The following is a 23,172-nucleotide window of genomic DNA, read 5'->3' on the forward strand; positions in this document are numbered from 1 at the left end:
CAAATCAGTTGCAAGAGGTAGAAAACTGTGCACAAAGTGTATTTTTTTTTTCCACGTACTTTTATTCAAAAGTTACACAATACAATATGATTAAACATGTTGATTTTCATTTTTTAACAAATTTCTGCCCACCCCCCCTACCCAACCCCAAACATTTCCTGCAGGGCCCTAAAGTTAAAGGCACAGAATAAGTGTCGTCGTTAAGTGTATTTTTAATAAATACGTGGTGGTGTCATATCATAAGAACCATTATCATTGGCACACAAATTTGACAATTCATATGGATACATAATTTATTATATTTGTATGACCAAACTAAAAACTACATGAACCGAATAGACTTCATTGTTTATCAAATAAGTGATTAGGCTTGTGTTCAAATCTGTTATCAGAACCTCAAGATAATATTACCTAAATAATATTTATTCCTGCCAGCAGCAACCTTACAAATCCTTTGGAGACAAGACCATCCACTTGTTAAGTCTGACGTCACACGTGACGTTTAGGAACTTCCGGGTCCAAACCAGAAATTCTCCGCACCAGAATAACATTGTACTAGCTTACTTAACTTACCATTACACTATTATTATACTATCATACTATCTATAACTAGCTAACACTTACAAAGTTAGTCAACAATGGCTGAACCTGAGAACCTTTTCACGATCACGTCTTTCTTTAGTGAGGCACCATTGAGAGTTAAAAAGGGTCTAAATTCGTTCAATTCCAACAAAGTGGTTAGTGTCACGGTTTTCTCAGGGGGTATTATCAAGGGTAGTGTCCAGGCATCCATGAAAAAAAAGATTTACGATGTTGAGGTGAGTTAAGTTAGCAGTAAGTTAGCTAGTTGAGATGATATGCCATGTTCTGGCTGAGGTAGCTATTTTTATTATTAGCTATGAAGATGAAAAACGAAATATTGGACGGAGACGATGAACACAAGCCTGCAGTCTTGTAGCGCCCCTCAGTGGTATAACAACAGTACTGCATCCCCTTATTAACCTGGGCATAGAATAAACACAATCTATATACAACTGAGGACATATTATAATTCATTTCACTTAACAGTACCAGCCAGGTTTTGTAGGGTTAGTGATGTTAGGCTAGTTGACAGCTGCCACCCCCTGGCTAACTATAGTTAGCTAATATAAACATAGACAGCACTGGCAATATTGTTTAGCTATTTATGTAAGGGTGGTTAGGGATAACATTGTTTTCAATGCAGGTGCACGTTGAGGGTCAGTCAGTCAGGTACAGCACCTGCGAGTGCCCGATCGGCAGAGACAAGTGCCACCATATGGCTGCTTTGTTGATTTGGGTGGAGAAAAATGTGTCCCGTACCGACGTGGAATGCGTGTGGAAGAGGGCAAAGACACCGAAAACGAATGAAATTGCAGCCAAGAGAGTGTCTGAGATGACAACACATATTCTCAATTAGTATTACTCATTTCATACTATTATTATTTCAGCTGGAATCAAAAGACCGGTCACCCAGGAGGACAAGGAATGGGCACTGGCATCCCTGTCCAAACTTGGCCGTTTTACTGGGATGGGGTGGATTTTGAGTCCAGAAATGCCTCAGGTACGACTTATGTCTTTTGTACTTTGATATGCTTTCCATGTTACCAGAAACATCACAATTAACTTTAAGAAATTAAAGTTATTATTACACTGAAACCTCATTGACACATTGATAAGACACTCCTTCACTCCGACTTCACTACCATCACTGCCAGAGAGGGGGCGCTAGAAATGTGCGAAAACTTCAATGGAGTGTTCATGCACCTCATCTTGACTAGTTGGGCGGAGTTACATAGTAAGAAACAGCCAATCGTCAGCTACCGCTTCCAGATTCACTCCAATCAGAATAATGTTTTGCACTGTGTATGCAACGAGGCTAGATTGACCCTTTGCACATGTGAAAATGCACCGATCGATGTAATTTCTCATACACATAGCTAGTCAAAATAAGTAGCTATTTCTCACATTAAAAATCCTAAGATGATCGATATGAAAACAGCGACAACGGTGGACTCAGAGAAGGTACCTTTTATGATGTGCTTTTTTTACATTTTAGGCAAAGTGGCCACATGTAGCCGGCCCATGCCTGCGTGGACACTTCATGTGGTGACTTCCTACATATCAGAGTCAGCCTAGTATGCTTTATTGTCAGCTGTTTCTTTGCTGAAAATAACATTTGAGAGTCGGGGGAGGGTGTCTGTCATAATTTGATAGCCCGTCTAGAGTAGAAAGCAGCATTGTTAACAGACAGACAGATACAGACAGACAGACAGATACAGACAGATACAGACAGATACAGACAGACAGACAGACAGATACCTGTCTCTTGCACTGTGAAGCCCCGAACCTCAACCTCTGTGTTCCCTAGTGTGAACTGAACTGAAGTGATAGATAAAAGTGAAGTGATAGATACAAATGCGAGGTTTGGTGCTGTGATGCGGGTTGCAGGTTGACATCGCCAGGTACTGCAGATGATGGTGTCAGTCACCACTGGTCTAATCACTACTTTTAAGTTAAAGGCACATGTGACTTTTAGTAATTTGAGTGAAATATCAACAAGTAGGTGTACATCTGTAAACACAATTTTCCTCATACTCTTAATCTTTGCAAAGATGGAGCAATCGGAGTCTCCCCACGTCGAGGAGGAGGAAGATGAGGGACCGAAGAGGGCCAAAAGGAGTAAACCCGAGACGGGCACCACGACCACGGAGGACGGAGTCGTCAGACCCGTGAAACTGTCCAAGAGCGACCTGTACAAACCCCCCACCGCCGAGGAGCTGAACCAGCTGAAGGAGGCGGAGAGCCTCTTCCACTGCAGCCTGCTGAAGATGCAGGTCAGACGGGGGGAGAGTCGGTGGAGAGTGGTGGTTGCATTATGGTGTTGTTTTTGTTTGTTTTTTACACAACCCAATGGAGTTGGCTTATGACTCACTACTATGCATCTTTGATAACAGATGGAGGAGCTTCTGAAGGAAGTTGCCCTGAGCGAGCGCCGGAAGAAGCAGATCGACTCGTTTGTTCAGCAGATCACTGAGCTTCTCAACACAGTGCCGTCTGGGGAAGAAGTGGAGGTATGTTAGCTTTGCTACTGATGCTGAGAGAGAGAGAAAGAGAGAGAAAGAGAGAAAAAGAGAGAGAGAGAGAGAGAGAGAGAGAGAGAGAGAGAGAAAGAGACAGAGAGACAGAGAGACAGAGACAGAGAGACGTGATGAAGATGCTTGTGTGCATGTGAGTGTGCGCGCGTATGTGATTCTTAATTGTCAATGAAGAGTTAATCTCTTGGTTAGTTAATGTTGTGTGTGTGTTCAATGCTTTAACCAAATCCCTCTCTCTCTCTCTCTCTCTCTCTCTCTCTCTCTCTCTCTCCTCCCTCCCTTCCTCCCCTCTCCCTCCCTTCCTCCCCTCTCTCCAGCTGAACGACCTGTCATGGTTGTCAGGAGAGGTGAAGGTGCCTTTCCTTCTGGTCCCGAAAGCAGCCAAGGGGAAGTTCCACATGGCCCCCCCCGCCTCTGTCAACGCCGTGGGCAGCTACCCACTGGGCACGTGCACCAAACCACGGATCTCTGTCGACCTGGCAGTCACTATCCCTGCAGTACGTAACAACCTGATCTATCCTATTTACTCCTAAGAAGGAAATCATGTGCCCCGCGGTGGTGTAGCGGTCTAAGCACTGGCCACTAGTGCATGCTGCCCACCGGGGACTGGGTTCGAATCCCAGCTCGCCAGATCCGGATATGGCTGGGGCACACACGGGGAGCGGCATATTGGGCGGCCGCTCCCGAGGGCGGTATAGGAGTATTTCCGGACAAGGATCCGTCGCGCAACAGCCCCCGGGGTGCCGGAATAACAGGTGCTGGGCTCGAGGAGCCAGTCAGCTAGTCTGCCTGGCGGCCTCTTCTGGGACTGCCGGCCACGGGGTCGTGCGGCGGATCCTTCGCAATAGGCAGGGGATAATTGGATGCTAGGTTGGGTTCAATTGGCTACCAAATTGGGTGAAAAAAGGGATAAAATCTGAAAAAACAAATTTTTAAAAGAAAGAAGGACATTATTACGTCATTCGTGTAGTCTAGCCTGGCCAGACGTATCGCTCCTATGGAAAGCCAGGTCATACATGATGCTTATAACATAGTAACAACACAACAGTAATAACTGTCTGCTGTGTCCAGGATGTCCTGAGCCCTAAGGATGCTCTGAACCAGAGGTGGCCCAGGAAGAGGGCCCTCTACCTGGCCGGGCTGGCCGAGCACCTCGCCTCCTCTCCCGCCGTCGGGACCATGCGCTACTCCTGTCTCCACGGCAACCGCCTCCGCCCCCTCCTGCTGCTCACCCCTCCAGGTAACCGTTGGCGACCAACGACGTGCTACTCTTGCTGGAAGCTCTGGCGTTGGCATTGGCTGGGACAGTTATTTGGGGGCCACGTCATGTGTTGTTTGATTAAACATGCCGTCTTCTGTGTGTGTGTGTGTGTGTGTGTGTGTGTGTGTGTGTGTGAGATGATGTCACGCCTCATGCTATGATTGTGTGTGTGTGTGTGTGTGTGATGATGATGATAATGTCAGGCCTCATGCTATGATAATGTCCCCGTCCCTCCAGGTAAAGACTCGTCCAGCTTCTCCCTGAGGCTCCACGCCTGCCCCCCCCCTGGCTTCTTCAAGCCCAGCCGCTTCCACCCCCAGAAGAACAACATCCGCACGGAGTGGTACACAGGAGTGGAGGCCTCCCAACCCGGTGAGAGGCTCAGCTCCAACGACGCTGTGGACCGGTTTCACAGACAAGGAGTCGGTGGAGCCTAATCCTAGACTAAAAAAAAGCATCTTCAATGGAGATTTTACATTGAAGGTGTAGGGATGGACGGTTTTTCGGTTAAACCGAAAACCGGGGTTTATAAAAATAGAAACGGTTTTTTATCAAAACCGTCTGAAACCGTTTTTTTTTTTTTTAGAAGAATAAAATAGAATAAGAATAAAACTGGAACATGTCACATGTTTGTCGTGTGTGAAAATAACAATGATACAGTCTGAATCTGCCGCGCAATGAGTGAGAGGTTTGGTCAGTTGTGAAGAATAACTGAGGATTAATATCTAATTGGGATTATATTTAAGGGTAACGAATCACTCTATGGGAAAGATAGTTGCCTTCAGTTATTGGTAGATAGGAAAGTTTTTTTACAATTACTCGCTTACATTTAATAAGATCATTTTCGCTGCTCTCTGTAAAGCGCATTGGGTCACTTTTGTGAGAAATGCGCTATAGAAATAAAATGTGATTTGATTTGATATCAATCAATCAATCAAACTTTATTTATGTTCTATAGCACAAATCATGCATTGAATGTAACTCCAAGTGCAGTATTTACTAAACCACAATATAATAAAACAAGAGCTATACGGATCAAGAGTGTTTGTGCACAGCGCCACTGTGTGTGAAGGCGCTACTGAAAGTGATGACAGAACGCATGTCTCAGAAGATACGCGGTCACTAATAGTGACGCAAAGGTAGTTCTGTATTTATCTCTATCTGTATTAGTACATTTATTTTGAAAGCTCTATTTTGACAGCTCTACCATGGGCACTTTTATTTTGATGGGGCATTCTTTGTTGATTGACTTACGACAGTTCAGGACGAGTCAGTCTCGCGGCATGTGGTTTTTATGAAAAGCTTTAAGTATGTTCACTGCATAATTCTAAGTCTAATATTTCAGTGATTATTGAGCAGTATTCAAATATTTAAATACATTGAGCAGCAGCTGAAACTTTGTCTAAGAACCAAGATATTGAGAAAGCAGTTCATTCAATGAAGACGCTGTTCCAAGAGATGATCTTCCGTGCAGGCGTGCACGCTGGATCAGCGGAGCTGGTGTGTTAAGTGTTCATGTGTTTTCATGTATGGTGTAGCTTACAAAAGTCTGCCTTTCCACTTATATTTGTGAAACTAAGTAGCCTAAATGTGTTGCGACTGTGCTTACGGTGTTTTAATGGTGTTCGACATGAGTGTATTGTAGCAGTAGGGCTCAATTATTTTATTTTTTTTTTTTTTTTTTTTTACTGTATTTTTCGGTTAACCGGAAAACCGCGGTTTTACTCTCTGACGGTTTTTCGGTTTCAATAATTGGAAACCGTCCATCCCTATGAAGGTGTGATTTTTAGTCCAGGGCTAGGGCTTAAGTCTTGTCTGTGAAACCATGGCCCTATAATATCCCTGTTATCACAGGACAGTGGGAGGGCATCTAGGATATTTATGGATCTGGTTCTGATTGAGAATGCTTATGGAAACAGACCGGTAGACAGAGTGAACGGTTCCTTGGTGAAACTGTGTTGAGAAGGGGACACTAAACGGATCCACCTACTGTATGCTCTGGGGAGATTCTAGCTTGACATTTCGACCATACAAGCCTCAAATCATCTTTTCTGTGACATCCTAGCTTTCTCTCTGACCCTTGTCTGTGTTTGTGTCTGTGTCTGTGTCTGTGTGTGTGTGTGTGTGTGTGTGTGTGTCTGTCTGTGTGTCTGTCTGTCTCTTTGTCTGTCTGTCTGTGCAGAGTCAAGTGGAACTCCCACTCCCCACTACAACAGCTCTGTGCTGGGGGACCTGCTCCCCAGAGCTCACCTGCAGTTCCTGTCTGCTGTCAGCTCCCTGTGCCCTGCCTTCCCTGAGGGAGTGGCCCTGCTCAAAGTCTGGCTCAGACAGAGGGAGCTGGACCAGGTACGGACCCCCACTACTACTGTACTACTACTGCTTTGTGTGTGTGTGTGTGTTTGTTTTTTAAATGTTACTGAAGAGTTAATCTCTTGGTTAGTTAATATCAGTGATATTTTGGAGGATATGTATGAATTGAAGGCTTTGTGCAAGAAAAACTAACTGTACACATTTTTTTTTCATGCGTTGTTTGGTAGATTTGCTTTGCCAATGACACATTTGTATAGTATAGGTTTTTGCATAACTGCAATATAGTTTTTGTCTGGAACAGCTGAAAAGCTGCGAGAGGTGGACATCTGTGGAAATGTGTTGCAGAGAAAGAAATGCAGATGTGAATACATGCAACATGTTTAGTGTGTGTGTGTTCATCTCTCTCTCTCTCTCTCTCTCTCTCTCTCTCTCTCTCTCTCTCTCTCTCTCCAGGGCACAGGTTGTTTCAGTGGCTTCTTGGCCTCTATGCTGCTGGCCTTCCTCCTCTCCTCCCACAGAGTCAGCAACACCATGACAGCCTATCAGCTGCTCCGCAACAGCTTGCACTTCCTGGGTGAGAGCCAATAGGATTCTTACCCTACCTGTCTCTCTCTCTCTCTCTCTCTCTGTCTCTCTCTCTCAGACTCTCAGTGTTAAAGTCACTATTAATGACACACTCTTAATGTCTTGACTAATGTCTTGAGCTTGTGTTTGTTACTTTTCATTTATTCATTCCTCTTTTCCTAAACACCAGCTTCCACCGACCTGACAGAGAATGGAATAACCCTGGCCAAAGACCCCGATTCCACAGCGGTGAGTCGGACCGGTCCAAATGTTACTTACAGGGGTGCATGTTTTAAACTTTTTCTCCTTTTGCAGTCATATATTCTCTCTCCCCTTTTCTTATTATTGCTTTCTTGCTTTCCCTCCCCCAGCCCTCTCTGGCCGAGTTCCAAAATGCTTTCCAGGTGGTTTTTGTCGACCCCTCTGGACACCTCAACATGTGTGCCGAGATGACGGCCTGCACCTACAAACAGGTGAGCACCGCTGACTTACCACCAAGGTGACATTTGTGACATTGGCTAGTCGTCAGTGAGTAACGCCTCCTGTGATTGGTCGACCTGGTTGACAAGGGTTACCCTGTCTGACTCGCAGGTGCAACACGAGGCGATGCTGTCGCTGCAGTTTTGGGACGAGCCCACGGTGGACGGGTTCCACGCCCTGCTGATGACCCCCAAACCGATGATCAGAACCAGCGACCACGTCTTCCAGTACGTTTTTTTTCTTCTTTTTTCTTTTTTTTCTTTAACCTTTATTTAACCAGGCAGGCCAATAAGAACAAATTCTTATTTGCATTGGCGGCCTGGCAAAAGACAAAAGCCTCTTGGGGGGTGGGGGGGAGGAGCTGAAAAGAAATCAGGTTACATGTTAAAAAACAAAGAACACACACGACAGACAGCGGCACACAACCAAGCATTTCCAGCACAGTTAAAAGATAGAAACATACAGACATCTCCACACCTCCTCCACTTACAGTCACAGCATCATATAAGTTAAAAGGACAGCGTCACACAGCCACATAAACCCGCACAACATTACGCACAACAGAAAGCACACTAACAGAATTAAAAGACCTGCCTTCATCTAAGAAAACCAAACAACACCACGCAATCATTTTCTCCCCCCAACTCTGTTATCACGACTGCGTTTGGCATCATTTATTCTTATGGAAAGTCTTACTTGCGATGACTGTTGTGTGTGTGTATATATGATATGAATATAATGATTTCTCTTATTTCTCATCCTATAGTGTGTATACTGTATAATTCCTGCTCACTCTCACGCACGGACAGACACTTAACTTGTTCTTTCTCTCTCCGTGTGTGTGTGTGTGTGTGTGTGTGTGTGTGTCCTCAGACTGTGTGAGCTGGTGAAGCTACAGTTTAGCTGTAAGAAGCTCAACCTCCTCAGTGAGCTCATGGACCACAGTGGCAACTACGTCATCACTGCCCTCCCCTTTATCCTGTCCCTCCTGCAACGAGGACTTGGACAAAGGGTCCGCCTGCTCACACACTCCCTCTCCCCTGACCCTGAGGTGAGCCTCTCCTACACGCCTGTGTTATACTGGGGAAACAGTGTGTTATACTGGGGAAACAGTGTGTTATACTGGTTAAACAGTGTGTTATACTCGTTAAACAGTGTGTTATACTGGGGACACAGTGTGTTATACTGGGGAAGCAGTGTGTGTGTGTGTGTGTGTGTGTGTGTTACAGTGTGTGATGGTGTGTGTTCCAGTGTGTAACAGTGTGTGTGTGTGTGTGTGTTCTCCAGTGGTCGGTGGAGAGTGAGGCACCGAAGCATAAGGCCCAGCCTCCCCTGTCCTTCGGCCTGCTGTTCAACCCAGAGCAGGCTGCCTCTGTACTGGAGAGAGGCCCCCCCGCCGACAACCCCAAGGTACTGAACCATCACTGTGTGTGTGTGTGTGTGTGTGTCTGTGTCTGTGTCTGTGTCTGTGTCTGTGTCTGTGTCTGTGTCTGTGTCTGTGTGTGTTTGTGCGTGTGGCACTCAGTACTGCGTATTCAATTGTGTGTGTGAGTTCAAGCATCTCTTGCATTGAAGTCTCTGTCTGTCTGTCTGTCTGTCTGTCTTTCATATTCATAACCGTGTGTGTGTGTGTGTGTTGGTACAGTCTGAAGAGTTCCGTCAGCTGTGGGGGTCGCGCTCTGAGCTGCGGAGGTTCCAGGACGGGGCCATCACTGAGGCGGTGCTGTGGAAGGGGGAGACCAGCTGCCAAAAGAGACTGGTGTCCCGCCAGGTCATCACCCACCTGCTGCAGCTGTACGTACCTGGGGGGGGGGAGCTGTAGTACCTGGGGGGGGGGGGGGGAGGTGGGGGGGGAGAGGAGCTGTACGTACCTGGGGGGAGGGAAGCTGTAGTACCTGAGGGGAGGGGTGGCGGGGGGAGAGGAGCTGTCGTGGCTGAGGGGAGGGGTGGGGGGGTGGGGGAGAGGAGCTGTAGTACCTGGGAAAGGGGAGGGGGGGGGGGGGAGAGGAGCTGTACGTACCTGGGGGAGGGGAGGGGGGGGTGGAGGAGAGGAGCTGTCGTACCTGGGAGGAGATGATGAACTAACAAATGAACTCGTCTGGAGCTGTTTCTGTAATATTTCATATGACTACACTTCTGTGACAGAAGTGACTTCTCATCCACTGGGTCTGAAGCATTGAGCTTTAGCGTGCACGTTTTAGGAAGGCCAGTCTGTCTGTGTCACACTCTTTTTGTCCTCCCCAGGCATGCAGATATCCCAGAATCCTGTGTGCGGTACATTGGTGGGATGCTGGATGACGTCATCAAAGTGGGACGGGAGGTGAGTGTTTTTCTTTGACCAGGAGATGGTGCTAATGTATGGTTTGACTTCCTCACAAAGAATGGATTCTGAAGCTGTGTGTGTGTGTGTGTGTGTGTGTGTGTGTGTGTGTGTGTGTCCAGGTGTGTAGCACAGGTGAGGAAGAGAGCCTGAAGGTGGTCCAGTCTTATGATGACCTCAGCAGGCAGCTGTGGAGGCTGGAGGGTCTCCCTCTGTCCATCACCTCCGTACAGGGAGCCCACCCAGCCCTCCGATACACACAGGTAACCAGCCCCAACACCCCACCCAGCCCTCCGATACACACAGGTAACCAGCCCCAACACCCCACCCAGCCCTCTGATACACACAGGTAACTACCCCCAACACCCCACCCAGCCCTCCGATACACACAGGTAACCAGCCCCAACACCCCACCCAGCCCTCCGATACACACAGGTAACCAGCCCCCACACCCCACCCAGCCCTCCGATACACACAGGTAACTACCCCAACACCCCACCCAGCCCTCCGATACACACAGGTAACCAGCCCCCACACCCCACCCAGCCCTCCGATACACACAGGTAACTACCCCCAACACCCCACCCAGCCCTCCGATACACACAGGTAACTACCCCCAACACCCCACCCAGCCCTCCGATACACACAGGTAACCAGCCCCCACACCCCACCCAGCCCTCCGATACACACAGGTAACCAGCCCCCACACCCCACCCAGCCCTCCGATACACACAGGTAACCAGCCCCCACACCCCACCCAGCCCTCTGATACACACAGGTAACCAGCCCCAACACCCCACCCAGCCCTCCGATACACACAGGTAACTACCCCCAACACCCCACCCAGCCCTCCGATACACACAGGTAACCAGCCCCAACACCCCACCCAGCCCTCCGATACACACAGGTAACCAGCCCCCACACCCCACCCAGCCCTCCGATACACACAGGTAACCAGCCCCCACACCCCACCCAGCCCTCCGATACACACAGGTAACCAGCCCCCACACCCCACCCAGCCCTCCGATACACACAGGTAACCAGCCCCAACACCCCACCCAGCCCTCCGATACACACAGGTAACCAGCCCCAACACCCCACCCAGCCCTCCGATACACACAGGTAACCAGCCCCAACACCCCACCCAGCCCTCCGATACACACAGGTAACTACCCCCACACCCCACCCAGCCCTCCGATACACACAGGTAACTACCCCCAACACCCCACCCAGCCCTCCGATACACACAGGTAACCAGCCCCAACACCCACCCAGCCCTCCGATACACACAGGTAACCAGCCCCGACACCCCACCCAGCCCTCCGATACACACAGGTCACCACCCCCCCCCCCCCCCACACACACACACACACACCTCTCTGAACCTCTCTCTGTATAGTCTCCAAACTCCAGTTCAGCTGTATTCAGGGGAAGTGGAAATGGTTTGATACTGTACTGTATTTATAATCATAAAATAATTATGTGTTCCAGTACTGTGACTTTATTGATGTAATGAGTACCCCCCCCCCCCCCCCTCCACCATAACACCCCCCCTCTCATGACACACAGGTGTTCCCCCCAGTGCCGTTGAAGATGGACTACTCCTTCTTCAACAGAGAGAAGCTGTCTCGGTCCCTGGTGCCCCAGGAGGGCAAACCTTGCCCTGCCTACGTCACCCCTATCAAAGGTACCCTGTGTGTGTGTGTGTGTGTGTGTGTGTGTGTGTGTGTGTGTGTGTGTGTGTGTGTGTGTGTGTGTGTCTGTGTGTCTGTCTGTCTGTCTCTGTGTGTGTGCCTGTGTGTGTGTGTTAGGGCTGCAACTAACGATTATTTTGATAATCGATTAATCTACCGATTATTTTATCGATTAATCGGATATTTAAAAACGGGGAAAAAAGATTACAAAAAAGTTTTTTTTTTTTTTTTTTTTGATTTAAAAATATTTCTTTTGCAAATTGTATTTTATGTTTTCTAAATCAGCCAGGCCTATACATATACATGTGCAAAATGAATAAGTATTAATAAAAAATAAAAAATAATATAAATAAAAAAGGCTTAGCTACATCAAATAGGTTTAACAACAGGCCATGGACTATGGCGGTAGATTGTTTCAATAAAGTAGTTGAACTCTAGCTCAATACATGCATTGTTTTAGGTCATAACTTTGCTTAATGTAAAGGTCAGTAACCCAAAGTGCAATATAGGCTACAGACAAGACACTAATGTTTTTATATAACAGATATGCTCCAAAACAATGCAATGTGTCCTCTCACTCCATACAATAGGCTAGGCGACAGTCAGTGCCTCACTCTAACTCACGGGTAGCTTGGTAGGCTACCACTAGCTAGCCTTTAGCTTATCACCTCTGCTCTACCACTGACGTTAGCCAGCTAGCTAAATACACTTGTCATGCAATATTGAATTCATGAATGCGGGCAAACACTCACTGGCTATCGCATTACATTACAGTCATTTAGCTGACGCTTCGCCAGAACTCACACTAACGCATTTGCATGGAGAGCAGGAGACCATGGAAGGGCTGAGCCCAGCAGGACTTATATAATAAAACAATAGGAAGTTAGCTGTAACCCTCCTCTATAGAAACATAGTTAGTGTAACCCTCCTCTATAGAAACATAGTTAGTGTAACCCTCCTCTATAGAAACATAGTTAGTGCTCTGGTTCTCAGCACAGCTACGCAGACTACAGCTGGACAAGCAGCGTAGTGACAGTCAGCTAGCGGCAGCAGCGAGCTAACCCTGCTAGCTAACTCACTAGCATGTCCTGACCGCAGACAGCAGACAGCTTCACTCTCAAGGCTTCTGAGTAGCATGATTTAAATGTAGCCGCCGCGCCGGTGTAGGTACCGGATTTTCCCACTTTTCCGGTTCCGGTCATAGGTTCTGCCCTTTCCGGCCATAGGTAGCGCTATGATTCGCTATGATTCGCGATGCCTACACCGGCCGCAAGACAGCGTGGCGTGCGTCAACAGGAAGTAGGTTTGTTATGGAAACAAAACCCGGGAAAAAAAAAAATAATAAAAAAAAAAAAACGACGAATCGATAATGGCATTCGTCGCCAACGAATTTCGTTATCGATTATTATCGATTTAATCGATTCGTTGTTGCAGCCCTAGTGTGTGTGTGTGTGTGTGTGTTTGTGTGCGTCCTGACTCCTCTGTGTGTCTGTCTGTGTCTGTCTGTCTGTCTGTGTCTGTCTGTCTCTGTGTGTGTGTCTGTGTGTCTGTGGGTGTGTGTGTGTGTGTGTGTGTGTGTGTGCGTGCGTCCTGACTGCGTCCTGACTCCTCTGCGTCTCCTCCCGTAGTGATATGTCACATGGAGGGCAGTGGGAAGTGGCCTCATGACCGCCTGGCCGTTCGCCACCTCAGAGCCGCCTTCCACCTCCGCCTGGCAGAGCTGATGACCAAGCAGCACCGCTACGCCTGCCAGCCCTGCGCCACGCACCTGGACGTCTGGAAGGTGTGTGTGTGTGTGTGTGTGTGTGTGTGTGTGTGTGTGTGTGTGTGTGTGTGTGTGTGTGTGTGTGGGTGTGTGTTGTAAATGTGTTTATTAAGATAAACCCCTTGAGATGTATCATCTCGTTTTAGAGAGGGTCCTAACATAATATCACAATCATAACAGCAGAAATAATAAGGGTACAATTATGACAAAATACAGTGTGTGTGGCTGTGTGTGTGTGTGTGTGTGTGTGTGTGTGTGTGTGTGCGTGTGTGTGTGTGTGCAACTGTGTGTGTAAATGGACTGACTTATATAGCGCCTTATTTAAAATGTGTTCACAACGGCCTCTCATTCACCCATTCACACACACATTCACACACCAATGGCGGCAAGCTACCATGCAAACCACCGGCCCGCTCATTGGGAGCAATTATGGGGTTCAGAGTCTTGCCCGAGTATACTTTGACATGTGGCCAGCCGGAGTTGGAACCGCCGATCTGCCGACCGTGCGATCATTAGTGTGTGTGTGTGTGTGTGTGTGTGTGTGTGTGTGTGTGTGTGTGTGTGTGTCTGTATGTGTGAGGGTGATGGTGACTGTGTGAGTGTGAGTCTGTTGTAGCTCTGTTCCCTGGGGATAGATGTGTGTGTGCACTAATTTTCCTGTTACTGGTATACTGTGACAGCGCCCCTCCCATGTAGGGTGGGAGACCCCAGATGTAACAGGGTATCCGCGGTGTCTTGAAAAGTATTAAAAGTTGATAAATCAATTTTGGGAAAATCAAGACCCTTAATAAGTATTAAAAAGTCTTATCACGATTTTATGAGGTCTTGAATTTTGTAGGTATTCTTCTGAATTAGACTCTGTCCAAAGAGTTTGAGTCCTAAAAACATTTAGTAAAAGTTTGTGAATTTATCAGTTTTATTAAAAAACAAAGATGAACCGGAAATTCTGTTGTATGACAGTGGTCTTGTCTATTGCGAACTAAAACTGTTAAGTTAAAGGTGTCACTGATGTCAACGGTTACAGCTCAAAGTGGCGGTGAGGTCTCGAAAAATATTGACCTTAGAAAGGTATTGAAATTAACCTCAAGATTCCTGTGTATACCCTGTTATACCCTGTGTAATCTAGTTGTTGACTTCCCCAGAGGTAAGAGTTCAGTCTGAAGTGAACAAATAGAGGTTTCAAAATACAAAACCATTTATTCCCATACTCGGTGTGGAGAACAGTACAGAGCATTCAGAGCAGGTAAAACCACCTTGAATTAGGGTAACAAAATGTGACTCCAGCTAGTGTATTGAACAGTTGCTGAAGTCATTTTTCAGTTTTTTACATATTCCAGGGTTCCCACGGGTCCTTGAAATCCTTGAACGTTTGTGAATTTGAGGAAAAGAAATCAAGGTCTTAAACGTTTTTGAAGATAGACATGGGTCATTGAAAGTGCTTGAATTCCCCTCTCTCTCTCTCCCCAAAAAAATAATATATATTACATTTTTTTACTTGGCTCGTCAACTAGTTCTGTCTCAAACTATGCCGTGTTGGGTCCTTGAATTTGAGGGAATTGAGTCTTGAAAGTCGCTTGAAAGGTGCTTGAAAACTTTAAAAAAAAACTGTTGTTGGTGACACAGTAACTTTCACGTTCATTTTCGAGCCTTTCGCGTTTGTGACAGGTGCCCTCTTTCACCAGCTGCCGTCATAAATGCCAGAAAAAAACAAAACTAAAGAAAAAAAAACTCTGCTGGTTATCCAATGTTAAGAAAAACACACTTTTCTGTGTGTGTGTGTGTGTGTAGGATGGCTTGGCGTTCCGTATCCAGGTGGCGTACCACCGCGAGCCCCAGGTCCTGAGGGAGAGTCTGAGTCCGGAGGGGCTGCTGATCGTCAGGGACAACGAGGCGGCTCAGGCCCTGGAGATGGCCACCTTACACAGACCCCTGCTGACCAGCACCCTGCACGGGTGAGGCTAACGCAGCTAGCTAACGGCGCAGCTAAGCTAATGCAGCTAAGCTAACGCAGCTACACGCAAACAAACTGGCTGTAGACATGTAGGGGTCTCTCTCAGTCCCTCTTTCTGACTCCTCTCTCTCTCTTTCTCTCTCTCTCTCTCCCACCTTTCCCTCTTCCTCACCTTTCTGGCTCTTTCAATCTCTCCGTATCTCTTCCTCCCTCCTCTCTCTCATCTCCCCCCCCTCCTCTTTCTCTTTCTCTCTCTCCCTCTCTCTTTCTCATTCTGTGTGTGTCCCTTTCCTCCCTCTCTCTCTCTCTGCCCCCCCTCCTCTCTCCTCCCTCTCTCATCGTTCTCTCTCATCATTCTCTTTCTCTCCTCCCTTTCTCTCCTCCCCATCTCTCATCTCTCTCTCCTGTGTGTTGTGTGTTCCAGTCTGCAGCAGCAGCACGGGTGTTTCGGGGCGGTGTGTCGCCTGGCCAAGCGTTGGCTCGGAGCCCAGCTCTTCAGCGATGACATCACAGAGGACACGGCCGACCTGCTGGTGGCAGCCCTCTTCCTGCACCCTGCCCCCTTCACACCTCCAGGGTAACTACTCCCTCCGTCTGTCACTCTGTCTGTCTGATCAGTTGACTAACTAGCTGTTAGCCGTGCTGTATTGTATTATATTGCATTTCATATGATCGTACTTTGCACAGCATTTTTTCCACTATTGAAGTCACTGTAAAACTTTCATCACTTTATTACTTCATCAATGTAGGGTCACTTATTTTACTTACTTACGTTACTTCTTCTTCTTATTATTATTATTATTGTGTTTTTCGTATCTGAATGCTGCAATGTCAGTGTTGAGGAACCAAAGCCAAAGAATTGTACTCTTGTGTACTTTTCTTGCGATTCTGATTCTGTTAGTCATCTGACCTACTGACTCTCTCTCTCTCTCTCTCTCTCTCTCTCTCTCTCTCTCTCTCTCTCTCTCTCTCTCTCTCTCTCTCTCTCTCTCAGCTCTCCTCAGGTGGGTTTCCTTCGCTTCCTCCATCTGCTCTCCTCCTTTGACTGGAGGAACAACCCCCTGGTGGTCAACCTAAACAGCCACCTCACTGGTGAGTGTGTATACACACACACACACACACACACACGCGCACACACACACACACACACACACACACACATACAGGCATGCACACACAGGCATAAACACACACACACACACACACACACACATACAGGCATGCACACACAGGCATAAACACACACACACACACACACACGCACGTACACACACACACACACACACGCACACCATATCATAAACTGAACAATGCACTAATGTATGCATTCGTCTCTCACTGATGTGCTTCATTTACAAACATAACTGTTGTTCTTGCCTTTTCCACCTCTCTCCTCCCCCTCTCCCCCTCTTCCTCCCTTCCTCCCTCCCATCTCCCTCTCCCTCCCATCTCCCTCCCATCTCCCTCTCCCCCCCTCCCTTCCTCCCTCCCATCTCCCTCTCCCCCCCTCCCTTCCTCCCTCCCATCTCCCTCTCCCTCCCTCCCATCTCCCTCTCCCCTCCTCCCATCCTCCCTCCCATCTCCATCTCCCCCCCCTCCTCTCCTCACATGCAGCTGCTGACTACACTGAGATTAAGAATGACTTCATGGCGTCCCGAGAGTCTCTCCCTGTGATGTTCATCGCCACGCCCAAGGACAAGAAGCTCTCTATCTGGACCAAACAGGCTCCCACCGTACAGGTCAGAGGTCACACACACACACACACACACACACACACAGAGGTCAGAGGTCACTGACACAATACACAGACACGTCCACTACAGTCACCAGTAGCAAAACAAACCAGGTTTTATTCATGAAGGATATTGTACGATATTGTCATAACACAACAACACAAAAAATAGGACAAAAGAACTCAATGGAAACACAGCAGTTAGACCCTCTTATGAACAAAATAGAATACAATGTTGGCTTACGCTAATGCCCAAGATTAAGTGTTACAACAGTGTCTGTGTTTGTACAGTACCTTATGAAACATAATAATAATACAAGTAAATAATAATAATAGTAATACATTTTAAAGTATATACAGAGGTTTTATCACATACCCAGAGCACTGTACATTGAGTTTGAAGTTCTTGTCTCTGTATATTTGTTCCGCTATTTGAAACCATGAAATATAGAGTTGTAAACAATGAGGAGAAGGAGGGATCACAGCCAGGAAGGAGGGATCACAGGCAGGAAGGAGGGATCACAGCCAGGAAGAAGGGGTCACAGACAGGAAGGAGGGATCACAGGCGGGAAGGAGGGATCACAGACAGGAAGGAGGGATCACAGACAGGAAGGAGGGATCACAGGCAGGAAGGAGGGATCACAGACAGGAAGGAGGGATCACAGACAGGAAGGAGGGATCACAGGCAGGAAGGAGGGATCACAGACAGGAAGGAGGGATCACAGCCAGGAAGGAGGAATCACAGCCAGGAAGGAGGGATCACAGACAGGAAGGAGGGATCACAGACAGGAAGGAGGGATCACAGACAGGAAGGAGGGATCACAGCCAGGAAGGAGGGATCACAGACAGCGCAGCAGGAAGGAGTTGCAGGTCCGTGGTAGAGAGCAGTGACACAGCTTCCCGATCCTGGAGCCTTTCCTCAACGCACACTCTTCTCCTGGATCACACTGGGGGGACATTCAGACACGTCATCGATTAACTGTTGATTAATAACCATTATTGATTATCAGTTGAGTCATAATGATGATTATTCATTATCAACTGATTGACTATTGATTAATAATGATTAGTATTGATTATCAATTGATTCATGATGATTATTCATTTATCAATTGCTTAATACGATTATTGATTATCAGTTGATTCATAATGATGATTATTCATTGTCAGTTGATTGACTATTGATTATGTTTGGTGGTGTAGAATATGATAAGATAACAAGTATGTTAACTGTTTAGCCATGAACGAAGCATTTCTAAGTGGCAACATAATTACTTTTCCATGCCCCAGACTCACCCTTGGCAACTGACTTTGTTGTTTTTTTCCATAAAGTGGAAACTTGGTGTTCTTCAGCCTCTCTAGAACCCCATGTAAATCACTCATCTGCAAACACCACATGATGGACACCAGAATATAAAATTAAAACGATTTATGCAGCCATACATAATCATCAGAGTCAATAGGCAAGTTGAAGTTTTAGAATTTCTGTGATATTATCATGTACACATAGACGAAGACATCGTTATTTAAAGACGTAACTTTTATCTTTTTTTTTTATGCACAGAAATTATTTTTAAAAATTGGGGAACAAACTACAAGAAGGAGAGAAACTTTCTCCGTGCTCACCAGTTGCTTTTCGTATCCGTCCTCCGGGGAAGTCAGATGAGTCAGATATCTAGTTTTCATTTCGTCGACAGTTTGGCAGAGCAGCGCGTTGAAAAGCACCGACGCGCACAGCAGCGTGTGGACCGAACACCCTCTCCAGCCTTCCATGGTGCTGTTCTGGTGTCCCAGTTAGTCTTCCTGCCCCACCTCTGCTCTCACGGAGGCCGGTGTTTACACTGAGACGCTCCCCAGGCGAGCTGCGCCGTTTTATTGGCGTCCCGGAGAGCCCCTGACTGCGGGCCTGTGACGTCCAGAGGAAGCGGCGGGGCGCTGGGCTCACGTTTCACGCCTGATTTAATGATTTAAAGTTGTGCGTTTGGCATTAGTCGTCACGTCACTCTCGCTAATAGCCACGGACAAATTCATTCCCCTTAAATGCCATAAAGGATTCTGTCACGAATCCATTACTTCATTCAGAGACGAGCGCTTGAGTCTCTGTGAGCTACCTGAGATGACACCGGTGCTGAATGAGAACCCAAACAAAAGATTTCAATACACAAAGGTTCTTTTGAATGAATGAAGGAATTAATCGTTTAATGACCACACGACCTAGGTCGGTGGAATTTGTTTTCGGTACAGCTCAATACAGCAGTGTCAAGAAAACATACACACATTGCACATAACTATCACATGGACATGAACACACATAACCACAAGACAAGAACATATTTACAATTTATAAAGTGCAGTACGTCTGGCAGGGTTAGTGCAGTGAGTCAGGTGTTGAGAGTCCTTATAGCAGAGGGGAAAAAACTGTTTTTGAAACGGGATGTTTTGGTGGCCAGGGATCGGTAGCGCCGTCCAGAGGGCAACAGTTATTCACCGTTTTTTTTCCCCAGGTAACTCAAACAGGCCCAAGGACACTGGCTAGCACGTTTCTCAGATGCCCAATCTGAGAGAAGGGATTGGATCTGAGCACACACTGCACACTCAGGGATCCTGTCCTCAGCTCAGTGGACTTGTTTACATGTAGTTGTTCTCTCAGTCCTTAGAAATGGCCTTGAAGATGTACCCTCCGTTTTTTAGTTTTTTTTGTAATATAAGTATCTTCATGATCGATGTGAGGGGTGAGTCATTTAAGAAAGGAAAAAGGAAATTTAGAAAGGCTTTTAGCCACTCAAGCTATAGACTGTAATGTACCTGTAGTATAATGGCCACAAAGATGCTAATTTAATTCTTAGTCACAGAGACACAGCGAGAGACTGAACATCGCCTCCCGCCCACTCCCTCTCATTAAGATGTTCCTGCTGTTGTTACTGTCTGCTGCTTTGCTGCTGCTGTGAGACATGATGTCCTTGCACGTCATTCACTGCAGGCGATCATCTGAATAGATTGAGGAATCGTCGTTGTTGTTGTTGTTGATTGAGTGGTGTGTGTGTGTGTTTCCTGTGTGTCCTCAGATGCTTCAGCGTGTGGTGATGGTGGCTGCAGAGAGCCTGAAGGTTCTGGAACCTCAGCTGATGGACGGCAACCAGATACAGGATGTCAGGGTTAGTGTTGCTCACACACGCACACACACGCACCACACGCCCACGCACTCGCACTCGCACTCGCACTCGCACACACACTCACATTCACACTCACGCTCACACACTTACACTCACTCTCACTCTCGATCACGCTCACACTCACGCACTCACACACACACTCACACTCACACTCACACTCTCTCACACTCACACTCACACACACTCGCACTCGCACTCACACTCACACTCACACTCGCACTCGCAATCACACTCTCACTCACACTCATACTCACTCACTCACTCACTCACACTCACACTCACACTCACACTCACACACACACACACTCACACTCACACTCACACTCTCACTCAAGATCACGCTCCCTCACACTCACACTCTCACTCACACACACTCACACTCACACACGCACGCATAACTCCTCCACCAAACTTGTTTGGACACATCCATAATACTACTACGTGCTCACATACATTTGCCTGGACCAACTCTCACAAACATAGTTATTCTTGGTTCCCTGGTGTGTGTACCTGGTGTGTGTACTTGGTGTGTGTACCTGGTGTGTTTACCTGGTGTGTTTACCTGTGTCCAGGTGGCCATGCGTCCCCCCCTGGATGCGTACGATGTCCTGATCCACCTGAACCCCAAGCAGGTTCCTCTGCTGGCCCAGGCCGTGGACCCGCCCACGGCCACCTTCAGCAGGGGCACCATGGCTGGCAAGGTGGCCAGCACCGGGGGGGCCCTGCCCGTCATCGACTTCAACCCTGTTACCCACTACCTGGCAGAGCTCAGAGTGAGTGTGTGTGAGTGTGTGTGAGTGTGTGTGTGAGTGTGTGTGCGTGTGTGTGTGGCGCCTCTGTGTGTGTGCGCGCGTTTGTGTGGGTGGGTGTGTGTGTGTCTGCCTGTGTGTGCTGGTGTGTCTGTACGTGTATATTGGCATATGTGTTTTCCTGCACCACAACCATTTGATCTGTTTGTGTGAAATGCATCTTCCACCTCCACCAGGGCAGGGTGTCTGAGCACGCCTGTGTTAGCTGTAAATCTCTCCCACACAAAATCTTTCTATGGAATCAAAAAACCCTCAGTTTTTGTGCAACTGCTTGAGAGATGTGAGTCATGTTGAGTCACAGTGATCTTTGCACGGCATTATCTGATCTCAGCTCTCAAAAACAAGGAAAGAAAGTCATACATTTGGGGAAATATTAGTTAAAATAAGCAAAATGTCACTTGCCAAGAAGTAGAAGGTATCTTAAACCTATTCCAGTCAGACAAAAAACAAGCAAATATTGCCTTGATTTAAGATATTTCATCATCAAGATATTAGGTTTACTTTTTGCATTGTGTGTCCTCCACACACACACACACACACACACACACACACACACACACCACTCAATCAACCATCCTCCTTTTTTTTCCCAGGATGCATTTGGAGACCTGGCCCTGTTCTTCTGCGACCCCTACGGCGGGACTGTGATCGCGGTGCTATGGAAACCAAAAGCCTTCAGCCCGATGCCATTCAAGGTAAATCACAAATCACCTCAAACACAGAAAAAGACTCCTAAAACCTGCAGAAGGAAACCTCTGTCTGAGGGGTCGTTGCTGACACTCTTGTTCCAGTTGTTGACAAGGCAGGTGAGAGATGCATATCTCTGTCACCCTCTCTGCCTCTGTGTCTTATCTGTCTCTCTCTCTCTCTCTCTCTCTCTCTCTCTCTCTCTCTCTCTCTCTCTCTATTTCTGTATCATACACGGCATCTCTTTCGCCTGTCATCACCCTCTCACTCAGGGGAGGCCGGTGACGGTAGAAATCAGAGGATGAGCTCACTGTAATGTGTTGAATGGAATCAACCCTCACACCTGTTTACACACACACACACACACACACACACACCCCTCATTCCATTCTGTGTGTTTACAATGAGCCTGACCTCCCGATTTTTAGCTCCACCATCCTCCCCTATTCTCACTTTATCCTCAACTTCTCTTCATCTCCTTCGCCTCCCTTTTTGTACTCATCCCCTGGTTCGTGTGTCCTCCCCCTCTCTCCTAGACGGCCCAGATGGTGGCTCGTCGCGTGGAGGTGGTGGAGGAGGCTGCCAACACGGTCCCCAACGTGGAGGCCATCCTGGAGGACTTCAGGGTCATCGGCCAGGGTTTAGTCAGGTCCGTGGAGGCCAGGACAGAGAGATGGGTGGTCTAGAGCCTCAGAGGACATACACACACACACACAGACGTGCACACGCACACACACACACGTACACACACAGACGTACACACAGACGTACGCACACACACACACACACACACACACAGACGTTACACACACACAGACGTACACACACACACACACACACACAACCATTTGAGTACCTTGGACATTACATGGTCACATGTTGGGGTGGATCTGAACAGCCACCATAACCTTTAGACTTGTCAACCCTTTTTTACTGTGTTTGTAATGAAGAGAAATGTATTAAACAAATATGTTGTGACTGACAGTTTAGTATTGTTATACGTATAAGAATTGTGTCATGCAGCACATCAAAGGCATACAAAGTAAATTACTTTGTGTATGAAAAATATGTCATGTACCGTAAGACTAGCCATGTGATCTTTGCTCTTGCTGTGACATTATCATATATATAATTAAAATATTTCTCCTCAAGCTCGTGTGTGTGTGTGTGTGTGGGTGTGTGTGTGTGTGTGTGTGTGTGTGTGTGTGTGTGTTGAAATAAACATGTTGGCCACTAGATGGCGACGCTATGTATAATTGACCAATAACATGAACCAGTCATATGCACTTGAGGAATTTGCTGATCTCTAT

The 23,172-nt window shown here is 47.2% G+C and overlaps 1 protein-coding gene across 1 annotated transcript; it reads left to right on the forward strand.

Moving 5' to 3' along the window:
* Positions 1-1,957: 1,957 nt before the first annotated feature.
* nol6 (nucleolar protein 6 (RNA-associated)) lies at positions 1,958-22,947 on the forward strand. The gene is made up of 26 exons (XM_080532099.1): positions 1,958-2,043; positions 2,634-2,855; positions 2,976-3,092; positions 3,434-3,613; positions 4,188-4,356; positions 4,615-4,749; positions 6,560-6,723; positions 7,141-7,261; positions 7,442-7,500; positions 7,623-7,724; positions 7,843-7,958; positions 8,605-8,782; positions 9,019-9,141; positions 9,377-9,525; positions 9,976-10,051; positions 10,174-10,314; positions 11,621-11,738; positions 13,374-13,528; positions 15,299-15,462; positions 15,886-16,038; positions 16,456-16,553; positions 17,076-17,200; positions 20,259-20,348; positions 20,939-21,139; positions 21,769-21,870; positions 22,399-22,947. Exons 1-26 carry the CDS (start codon positions 2,002-2,004, stop codon positions 22,546-22,548), a joined length of 3,450 nt encoding a protein of 1,149 aa, XP_080388225.1. The 5' UTR covers positions 1,958-2,001; the 3' UTR covers positions 22,549-22,947.
* Positions 22,948-23,172: the final 225 nt, after the last annotated feature.

Source organism: Nansenia antarctica (assembly GCF_963989245.1).
Source record: "Nansenia antarctica genome assembly, chromosome: 5".
In the NCBI taxonomy this organism is placed as follows: Eukaryota; Metazoa; Chordata; class Actinopteri; order Argentiniformes; family Microstomatidae; genus Nansenia; species Nansenia antarctica.

Excerpts from the sequence above, each read along its gene's own strand:
- nol6 (XM_080532099.1), top strand. The coding sequence starts at position 2,002 with ATGATCGATATGAAAACAGCGACAACGGTGGACTCAGAGAAG. Across the intron at positions 7,725-7,842 it reads CGGCCTGCACCTACAAACAG|GTGCAACACGAGGCGATGCT; the intron begins GTGAGCACCGCT and ends TCTGACTCGCAG. Across the intron at positions 17,201-20,258 it reads AACAGGCTCCCACCGTACAG|ATGCTTCAGCGTGTGGTGAT; the intron begins GTCAGAGGTCAC and ends GTGTGTCCTCAG.